This window comes from Sinocyclocheilus rhinocerous, unplaced genomic scaffold (assembly GCF_001515625.1).
Source record: "Sinocyclocheilus rhinocerous isolate Xijiao unplaced genomic scaffold, SAMN03320098_v1.1 scaffold1488, whole genome shotgun sequence".
NCBI classification, from domain to species: domain Eukaryota; kingdom Metazoa; phylum Chordata; class Actinopteri; order Cypriniformes; family Cyprinidae; genus Sinocyclocheilus; species Sinocyclocheilus rhinocerous.
In genome coordinates this window covers 78,694-90,570 of record NW_015633542.1, presented here as the reverse complement: position 1 = coordinate 90,570, position 11,877 = coordinate 78,694, and the positions used below count along the sequence as shown (strand labels likewise).

At 32.2% G+C, this 11,877-nt stretch overlaps 1 protein-coding gene across 1 annotated transcript in view; it reads right to left on the bottom strand.

The window, feature by feature from the left end:
• The window catches only part of LOC107744344 (TOX high mobility group box family member 2), an 84,112-nt gene that overhangs the window by 7,004 nt on the left and 65,231 nt on the right, over window positions 1-11,877 (bottom strand). Inside the window, exon 5 of the mRNA XM_016557923.1 lies at window positions 2,040-2,120. Coding sequence (XP_016413409.1) covers window positions 2,040-2,120 — 81 coding nt within the window. The remainder of the gene's footprint in view (window positions 1-2,039; window positions 2,121-11,877) is intronic.

The window sequence follows — 11,877 nt, the reverse complement described above, 5'->3', positions numbered from 1 at the left end:
TATATTGTCATTTTTATTACTTTTTATATTTCTGTTTAGGTTTAATTTATATATATTTCAGTTTTTGTAATTTTAATTTCAACTTGTTGTTTAATTTTAAATTTTTATTTTAAATTTTATTTATTTTATTTCAATAAAAAAAAAAAGGTTTTAACAGTTTTATTTGTTATAACAACACTATTTTTATTACTTTTTATATTTCTGTTTAGGTTTAATTTATATATATTTCAGTTTTTGTAATTTTAATTTCAACTTGTTTAATTTAAAATTTTTATTTTTAATTTTATTTATTTTATTTCAATAAAAAAAATAGGTTTTAACAGTTTTAATTGTTAAAAATAACAACACTGGTCTCAAAAAAACAAAATAAAATTATCATAAAAGCTTTAAAATCTCAATATTTCTTATAAAGTCATATGATGGACTGACATGAAGGTGAGTAAATATTGACAAAATCATCATATTTTGGCTGAACTATCACTTTAAAACACATTAAATACATTTTTATATTTTCAGATTTAATTTTAGTTTAAGTTTTAGCAATTTCATTATGCGCCATTTTTACTACTTTTTATATTTCTACTTTATTCTTCTACTTTTTAATTAATTTAAATTAATTTTTATTTAGTTTATTTATTAAATTTTAGTTTTAGTAAAATCAGTTTTAGTCATTTTAATAATTTTTCAGCTTACTTATTTTCAGCTATTTGCCAATGCAAATTTATTGATATTTTGAATTAGCTTTTATTTTTATATTTTCAGATTTAATTTTAGTTTAAGTTTTAGCAATTTCATTATGCGCCATTTTTACTACTTTTTATATTTCTACTTTATTCTTCTACTTTTTAATTAATTTAAATTAATTTTTATTTCGTTTATTTATTAAATTTTAGTTTTAGTAAAATCAGCTTTAGTCATTTTAATAATTTTTCAGCTTACTTATTTTCCGCTATTTGCCAATGCAACATATACAAAATAAAAACAAAAAAAACATTTTTATATATATATTTTCAGATTTAATTTTAGTTGAACTTTTAGTAATTTTAAGTGCTTTTGTCATTTTTTTATTTATATTATTTTATATACTTTTTATATTTCAGCTTTAATTTATATCTATTTTAATTGTAGTCATTTTAATACTTCAACATATTTTCTGTTATTTGCTAAAATGCAACATTTCTTAAAATGTTCATCTAATATTTAATTAAATTTTATTTTAACAACAACATTTTAACATTATTAAACAACAATGGTGTTCAATAGTTTTAGCTTTAGTTGACAGTAACAACACTGGTCAAGTGTCATAAAAGTAGTCTATATGCTCAATATTTCTTATAAAGTCATATGATGGACTGACATGAAGAGTAAATAATGCGAGATTCTTAATTTTTTGTCTGATCTATTCACACACAGCAGCAGTCTTGCATTGACGGCTCTTCCCATGTGATTGTGCTGAGATCTTTAGTCTAATGTTTACCCCTCAGATCACAGATGTGAACCTGTCCGTTACCTTGGAAACCAGGCTGGCTCGGTACGCTGCCAGGGCCTTCAGGTACTCCTTCTTTGCTGCTTCTGTTTTCCGTTTGTATGCCTGCGAGGAGACGAAACACATAATTTATATCTATTTTAATTGTAGTCATTTTAATACTTCAACATATTTTCTGTTATTTGCTAAAATGCAACATTTCTTAAAATGTTCATCTAATATTTAATTAAATTTTATTTTAACAACAACATTTTAACATTATTAAACAACAATGGTGTTCAATAGTTTTAGCTTTAGTTGACAGTAACAACACTGGTCAAGTGTCATAAAAGTAGTCTATATGCTCAATATTTCTTATAAAGTCATATGATGGACTGACATGAAGAGTAAATAATGCGAGATTCTTAATTTTTTGTCTGATCTATTCACACACAGCAGCAGTCTTGCATTGACGGCTCTTCCCATGTGATTGTGCTGAGATCTTTAGTCTAATGTTTACCCCTCAACATCAGCGCTGACCTACAGATATCACAGATGTGAACCTGTCCGTTACCTTGGAAACCAGGCTGGCTCGGTACGCTGCCAGGGCCTTCAGGTACTCCTTCTTTGCTGCTTCTGTTTTCCGTTTGTATGCCTGCGAGGAGACGAAACACAACTGTGAATAAACATACAGAAACACACAGACACACAGACACAGACACAGACACACACACACACACACAGACACACAGACACACACACACACACACACACACACACACACACACACACACACACAGACACAGACTCACACTCACACTCACACTCACACACACACACAATGTTGCATTTCAGAGAAACACAATTACAATGTATTGCATGTTGCATATTGCATGCATATTGCATTTTAGTAATTTTTATGTGCTTTTGTCATGTTGCTATTAGTTTTTTTATATATTTAATTTAATTTACATCTATTTCAGTTTTAGTTTTAGTAATTTTAACACTTTTATTTCAGTTGACCCCACAGATATTTTTTCTTGTTTTAAGCATAAATACTGAGTAAGAAAATTTTTTTTTTTTTTTACAGTGCATGTCGCATATTGCATGTGAATGTAAATGCAGTTGTCATAATGTAAGTAAATGAACTACATATTTCAAACAAAATCATATGTATGTGTATCATATTGAGGAGAGACCAGAGAGATTTCTAAGTCTACATCCCACATAAAAGAAACGGCACAAAAGAAAAGGAAAGAAAAGGCTGGGGGACTGAATTTACATGCAAACAAAGTGAATGAAATGCAATGCAGGCTAATGTAATTGCTTGTCAATCATTTCACCATTCTAGAATTACGGTTTCCATTTCTTTTTGGCAACAAGTGCAGCCAATTCCCTGTGAAACTGGGACGGACATCAGAATGATTTCAGCTGATGGGGGAAAACACGCTTTAAAACGGTGACAAAATACGTCTCGCTGCTTCCAGACACATCCAGAAGACAACGTAAAATCACAAGCAGAGAAACTGAAGGAAAAAAGCAGCGTGACTTCACAAGATGAATATGGCTGCGGTCCCACAGGAAAGAAAAAACACAAATGAGATCTCCCGAATATCTCAATTCTGTCTGCGAGACAGCAATGAGATTATACGGAGTGCAAACGCTTTCTTAAAATAAGAGCCGGAAATCTCACATGTGTCTCTACAGTTTACGACACTTCTACTTTCAGTGTAATTTAAATAATATATCAATTTTTTCACATTACAGTAAGGGGAATTTAGGGGGAAATTTGCCACATTTTCATGATAATAATGTCACAATGCAAATAAAAAACAAAAATAAATAAATAAAAACACAAAAGTTAATCTTTATTTAAAACACAATTTTTCAAAAAATGAAATATAAGTGTGAAGATCATCTGGAATACATCTGGACATGATCTTGAGATTTATAGACAAAACATAAAAAACAAATTTCAAAATTATAAAAATGATCAAACAATATAAAAAAAATATTATACAGTAACATAATAAATAATATAAAATAAAATACAAAAACTATAAAAGACACAAGAACTTGTTTGTGCATCTATCTAGAAGTGCCAAATTATTATACAATACTGTAATATTAAAATAATATGGTACCGTAATAAAATATAAAATAAAATAATATAAAAGATACAACAACTTGTTTGTATATCTATCTAGAAAGAGAAAAATAATTATAAAATACTGTAATATTAAAATAAAATAATAATAAAAATAATAAAATAAAATAAAAAATAGAATAAAATTAAATATAAAAGACACAAGATCCTGTTAATGAAGCGGTTATGACTGGAGCACTAAAGCTGCTCTAATCAGTAAATAATTATGAACTTCTACACCTACAGCAGGAACGACACGTTTAATGAAACACGCACATATTCATACAACACTCACAGCAAGCAAACACACAGATGGATTGAGAATACAAACACAATCTGGCCTCAAAACCAATGAACCGCAGCAACTGTTTAACGCCCTCATCAGTAGTAGATCTAGTTGAAAAGCTGGTTTGGTTGACTGTTTTAAAGTAACACTACTTTGTTTTGTCAAATTGAAATGGTTTGTTCACTAAATGTAAAATGCTTCATTCTGTATCATTTATTCATGCTGCAATGCATGCTGGGAACTCATGAACTTTTAACACCTCAGCAATATTGCTGAATATAAAATTCTTTGTTTTATTGGCTGCTCTTTTGTATAACATGGGTTTCATGCATTTATAAGTAATTCCTATTTTTTAGTATTAGTGACACAAAAGTTACATAAATAAAATAAAATAATAAAATAAGTGTTTTAGTGTAGGATTTACTTCAAAAATTAACTCAGAAATTGCTAGTAAAATTCACAAATTGTTAAATTATTAAAATAAAACAGCACAATAAAACAGCAAATAAAATTTAATTAAAATTTAATTAAAAATTAAAAAACAATATATAATATAATAAGTGTTTAGAGTAAGATTTACTTAAAAAAAATTCACTCAGAAATTGCTAGTAAATTTTACAATTACAATAAAACAGCAAATGACAAAATAAAAAAACCTACATAAAGTAAAAATAAAATAAAAAAAATAAAATAAGTGTTTACTGTAGGATTTACTTTAAAAATTCACTCAGAAATTGCTAGTAAATTAAAAAATTTTTTTTACAATAAAACAGCAAATGACACAAAAAAAAAGTAAAAAAAAAAAAAGAATACAAATAAAATAAAAATAAAAATGTAGCTTGTAGCCGTAGCTTCGTCTAGTTCTTATTTTATAGTTGATTTGTGAGTGTAAATGTCAGGTTTTTAATTATGGCTGTAACTGTGGATCCGCCGGCACGCTTGAAAAATAAAACAGCACAATAAAACAGCAAATAAAATTTAATAAAAATGTAATTAAAAATTTAAAAAAATATATAATATAATAAGTGTTTAGAGTAACTGAGAAGTTGATTTTCACCCAACATTTAATCAACACAACAAAAATAACAGACCCTAAACATGAATAGCTTCAGCGGACGCGAGTCAGTGACCTTGCGCGGCGATGGTTAAATATTGAACGAGGTGGCGTCGCTTTTTGTGGTAATGAACTCCCGAGGAGCTCCCAGCAGCTTTGGTTTCAAATTAATTTAACCTCCGCTAATGAGTGGCCCTAACGACAGCGGCTCTTAAATAAATTACCATGCCTAAGGATTTCTAATTATTCCAAAGTGAGCGGATTCATTAGCAATTGAAGCCGTCAGAGAAGGAGCAGGTCGCTGTGAATTAGAGGTAACGGAGCATGTGTTGGCGTCTTAATCGTGACACGCAGAATTAGCTGTAATTATACCTAAATGAAATGTTCTTGTTTGATAACCGGTTAATTATGGAAGACAATAACCGCTGACACGGTGAACGGGCGTAAACCCGGAGGGGAGAGAGAGATACAGCGCTGAGAGATGCATTTCAGAGAATCAGAGAAACTCTTCATTTGTGTCTCTCTGAGTGAATCTGAAGAACAGCTGCATGCGTTCAGGATGAGAAACAACACACGCTGAGTTTGAAGTGTTATTAGCTGGTGTCGGACGACGACAGACCATCCAAGAGAAGAGAAAAGCTTCTTAATTAATGAGGCTGAAGTGTGACATACCCAATGGAGAGCAAGAGAACAAGATCATTATTCATAAGTGAGAGGTATGAAGCACAAAAACCATGCATGAATCTCGGGAAAACATGCCCAGGTCACATGACACCCCCAAATGTAATCGCTGGGATGCATTTGGTTACATTTGAGTTTGAGTTTGTTTGTTAATTCTTTGTATTATTCTGAAATTTAACTATTTATCAATTTAACAAGTTTTTATTTAAATCAGCATGAATTAAATAAACGCTTCCACAATAAAGAAAGAATGGTGTAGGATTCATTTTGAAACAATTTGCACACAGAAATTGCTAGTCAATTTTACAATTAATTATCAAGAAACAGCAAGTAACCAATTGAATTACATATAAATTTGTTTTGAAAAACTTGTTAATAGAAATAGAATTTTCTTGTTAAACATACTCCATTGTTTTAATTTTATTTTATTTTATTTACAACTTTGAATAAATTTTTTTTTACAGTGGATGATATCTAAATGCTACTTTTAATACTTAAAAAAAATAATAATATATATTTTTTCACATTACAGCAATGAGAATTTGGCGGAGAAATGTGCTCAATTTTCATGATTTTTATTTATTTTCTGGGTTTTTTTTTTCAATTTTTTTAATAAAATATGAAGTGTGAAATATGTCTGGAAAATATCTGGACATGTTTTTGAGACTTATGCATTAAATACAGGGGGGAAAAGTGATGAAAAAGAGAAAATAATGTAAATAATATATGTAAATAATAATAAAATCATATAAAAAAATAAAATAAAATACTAAATTATGAAAGTAAAAATGCAAATATCAAAAAATTAAGATAATTATAAATATTATTAAAATAATGAGATAAAATAATGAATAGAATAAAATAAAATACTAAAGTAAAAAAGTAAAACATAAATATCTAAAAATGAAAATAATTATAAATAATATTAAAATAATATGACAAAATAAGGAAAAAATTAAATCCTAAAGTAAAAAAAATAAAAAAAAATAAAAAAAAATGAAAAAAAAAAAAAAAAAAATACTAAATTATGAAAGTAAAAATGCAAATATCAAAAAATTAAGATAATTATAAATATTATTAAAATAATGAGATAAAATAATGAATAGAATAAAATAAAATACTAAAGTAAAAAAGTAAAACATAAATATCTAAAAATGAAAATAATTATAAATAATATTAAAATAATATGACAAAATAAGGAAAAAATTAAATCCTAAAGTAAAAAAAATAAAAAAAAATAAAAAAAAATGAAAATAATTATAAATAATAATAAAATAAAATAAAAACTATACGAAGACTTAAGAACATGTTTGTATATCTATGTCGAAGTGTAGACCCTGTTCTTAATGACCCGGGTGTGACTGGAGCTCTGAAGCTTCTCTAACCAGTAAATAAATGTTAGGGAATGAGAGCTTATTGCCTGCGGTTGAGAGGGTAGCTGGAATTATGCCTGTTCAGCCACCGCGGTTCTACATCATTTAACATATTCATCATTCACATGACTGACAGGTCAGGGCCATCACTAAAAGAAATGACAGTCATCTATTGGAGCAGAGGCCTATCAATCATCCACTAATGGCCCTATCAGAGCGGCTCTTCTGCAGCACGACTCCTCCTGCTCCGCTCTCTTCACACAATATTGCGCTCTGAGGACGGGAAACATAATGTTGCACTTGTTTTCATAGATTATAAGCACTAAAGCTCATCGAATACGGCCTTAAGAGTAAAATATAAAGACTGATCAAATTTAGGATTTACTTAAAAAAATAAAAAACTCAGATTATTACAATAAAATGGCAAAAAACACATAAAATAAAAAAATGAAATAAAGTAAAAGTAAAATAAAAATATTATTATTTTTGGCATAGGATTTACTTTGAAAATTTTCACTCAGAAATTGCTGGTAAATTTCACAAATGATTACAATAAAACAGAAAATTACATGTAATAAATAAATAAATAAATTAAATAAAATAAAAAGTTGCCCTAGTTTTCATTGATTATAAGCATTAAGGCTCATTGAATATGCCCTTAAGAGTAAAATATATGCCCTTAAGAGTAAAGATCTATCTATCTATCTATCCATCCATCCATCCATCCATCTATATATATATAAATGGTATAGGATTTACTTTGAAAGCATTTCCATAAATAAAATGGCAAGTAACACATTGAATTAAATGTGAAATTATGAAGTAGAATGAAATCTTATTTTCTTCTTTCTACTCCAATATTCTTTGTTTTATTTAAAACTTGCGTAAATCATTTTTACAGCCTTCCTATATCATAGGAATCATGCCCTACTGACTCACATCTAGCACATTCATATTGGTCAAACAGAGTTCTGAAGCAGCCTAATGCACACATGCTGTCTAGGTAGGCAGCTCACTAGGGATTGAAACAGAGCCAAACGTGCACTGAAAGCTGCTATATTCGATCCTGCAGAACTTTCTACACTTCCAGCTGGGCCGAACATCAGTAGCAGGTGATGATCTCAGCGAAAGATGACATAACCAGCGTTAATCAGTGAATTAAACGCGCCTCGGGGACACGCGTCCTCATGACCTCATACAGAACAGATGTGTGCGGAGGTGAGTCACGAAGGAACAATCCCAACTCTCTCCAGAATGAGAGAAAAAGTCACCTTGTTATCCCAGATAAATAAAAACAACAAACAGACGCCAAGGACAAGCCTTATTATGCTAGGAAACAAACCAAACGGAGCCTAGACGTTTCCTACATCTGAGTTTTCCAGCCGCCGAAGGGTTAAAATGCACAAACAATAACATTTCGGAGAGCAGATGTCCTTGAGGGGGAACTGAAGGGCGCCGGGTGATGGCTAATCTCGTATTCTCAGCATGATCGAATCACCAGGCAACAGATATAAATAAAAAGAGCCCGAGAAATGAGGAATTCACATTCAAGGGTGTCAGCGGCAAAATGAAGATTCATGGTGAAGAGGGGAGAGTGAAGGAGGCAAAAATTAACTGCAAATAAAAGGACACAGCAGCTCTCAGAAGAAGAAAAAAGGCGAGCGAGCGAGCGGGAGAAATATCAGCCGGTGAGGGTGAACACACCGCACTCTGTCACCGAGGCAGGTGCTCTTATTTGACATGCAATAGCAGCCGTGTGTTATAGAGGATATGCTAAAAATACAGTGGCCCTCACACACACACACACACACACACACACACACACTTCAGTCGAGCTTACTGTATACAAAGCTCATTACTGACACAAACACACACACACTTACACACATATGTTCCCATGCACATCAATACAAACTAAAGAATCACTCAACACAAATCAACTGACTGCAGAACAATCTATCTATAGATACTACCATTCAGATGTTTGAGGAGAAAAAAACACTTTTATTCAGCAACGATGCATTAATTTAATCAAAATCATCAATCTATCTATCCATCCATCCATCCACTTCAGCCATCATTTCATAAATCCATTCCATCTACTCCATCCTTTCATCCATCCACCCATTCATCCATCCATCCATCCATTTCATCCATCTTTTCATCCATCCATCGTTTCATCCATCCATCCATCCTTTCACCTATCCATCCATACATCCTTTCATCTATCCACCCATTCATTCATCCATCCATCCATCCATCATCCACCCATTCATCCTTTCATCCATCCACCCATTCATCCATCCTTTCATCTATCCATCCATTTCATCCATCCACCCATCCATCCATTTAATTCATCCATCCACCCATCTATCCAGCCAATACATCCATTCATCCATCCATCCATCCCCCCATTAATCCATCTTTTCATCCATCCAGCCAATACATCCATTCATCCATCCATCCATCCTTTCTTCCATCCATCCATCCCCCCATTCATCCATCTTTTCATCCATCCATCCATCCTTTCATCCATCCATTTCCACCCATTCATCCATCTTTTCATCCATCCATCCACCCATTCATCCATCCATCCTTTCATCCATCCATCCTTTCATCCGTCCATCCATCTATCCCCCCATTCATCCATCCATCCATCCACCCATTCATCTATCCTTTCATCCATCCATCCATCCATCCATCCACCCAATACATCCATACATCCATCCATCCATCCATCCACCCAATACATCCATCCATCCATGGTTTTGTTTTTGTTTCACTCTACTGTACAAACATCTCAGACAAAGCTGGTACTTTAATGAAATACTATACAACTAAAACTCCTGAGCAATAAAAGAACAGCTTCTGAGCTACAAAATGCTGTTCTGAATAGGGTTGCAAAGGGGTGGAAAATTTTCGGTAAATTTCCGGGAAACGTTCCCTGGAATATTCCAAAAAATCCTGGAAAGTTTCTTTTTGCAACCCTAGTTCTGAAACTACTCACTTGTTTCTGTTCCTCTCCCAGACTGTCCCACATGGAGGCCACGATCTTGGAGACGTCTCCGAAGGTGGCGTTGGGGTTCTGCCCCTTGATGGCGGCTTGAGTGTCCCTGAAGAAGAGTGCGTAGGCTGAGACAGGCTTCTGCGGCTCATTGGGGTCCTTCTTCTTCTTCTTCTTCTGAGGTTTGGGCTTGGGCTTCATCATGTCAGAGGAGGGTCGCTTCTCTCCTGTGATCTGAAGGCGAAGAGAGAAATTAAATGAGTGAAGATGCATTTATTTGCCACAACAAGACATGCAATTCAGCAAATACAGTTCACTGCTGCATTCAGACATTGTGACTACAAATCAACGCTGGAAGTCATTCTAGTTCAGTTTCTTTGAAGAGCAGAGTATGAAAATGAAATGAAATATTAAATGCATGTGTAGTTTGTTGATATCTAAAGTTTCTTCGAGTGCATCTACACTCACAGCCTGTGTCTCCCAACATGCACTGCTGTTCCAGTCATACTGTATGCGTGTTTGGCTATGCAAATGCGGGGTGTCTTTTATCTGCAAACATCATGAAATAAAAATGGGATGCACTGAATTCCAGAATGCTTTCAGTCAAGCGACAGCGCCGTAATCTGCTCTGACAGTTCATGGACTCTCTTCAGAGCTCTGAAACATTGCGACTGAAATTGATTTCTTAATGCAGAGAGTCCAGCAGACGTTGTTAATATCCCATTTGAATCAGTGCTGCATCATCTCATGTCTGACTAATACACGTTTCTTCATTTAAAACCGCTGTGCATTTAAAATTAAGAAACACAATTGCATTATTTAAATGAGGATATAAACAGAGATAGAGAGAGTGGTGGTAAGAAACAGAGGAACAATACCACTTTGTTAAAGCAAACGAGTGAAAGAGGTTTCTAGGGCAGAACTTGATGGTTAGATAACATCATTCTCTCATCAGCATTTTCAATGTAGCAAAAGAAAAAAATAATAATTTGAAGTTAGTTTTTTTTTTTTAAGATTTAAAAACGATATAATATATTTTAAAATATATAATAAAAATTTATTATAAAGATATACATATTAAAATTGGACATTTGTTGCATTTACCTAATATCATTAAGGTACTAAAAGTGAACAAAATAAATACATTTAAAATTCACAGATTTTCTCTTTTGGGAAAATGGACCAAAATGGACATCATTATGTTTAAAGGGGCGTATCCAAATGTTATTTCAATAAAATGTTCTACAGAATAAGACTGAATTTCCAAATGGAAATAAATCAACACAGAAAATAAACTTGTAGATGTCCAAAATGAAGCTGTCAGTGTGAATTAATCAAATTTCATACTAAACATTTTCATTTGACTGGAGCATACTGTATGTGTCTCTCAAATCTGTCATGAGATGTGTGCAACAAAGTACAGAGTGAGGTTTTGATTTGAATCAAGTCCAAACATGTTGTCAGTCCAATTTTCTTTTTCTCTCTTTTGTACAGTGAATATGTTGAGTATGTAGTATAGTGCACTGCCTGTCGATGCTGCTACAGCGCCACTTGTGGCAGCACTGAGAATGCAGTGTTCATTCTTCATGTGTTGTTTTGTGTTTGCATGCATTACAGTAACATGATGAAGAGTTTTATTCACTAGTATGTGCATGACTATATGTATGTTTTCCACATGTGCACACACGTCCTTATATGTGCACAGCTGCATAGTTCCAAACTAAAGGATTCAATTAATGCATGCAAAAGCACACGTTCACATGCATGAAAGCATATACACACAGACGCACACACAAGATAAAAAGCAGCACATGCACTTTGGAAACCAGACTGGAATCCAGCCATTAAATGCTTTGGATTTATAGACA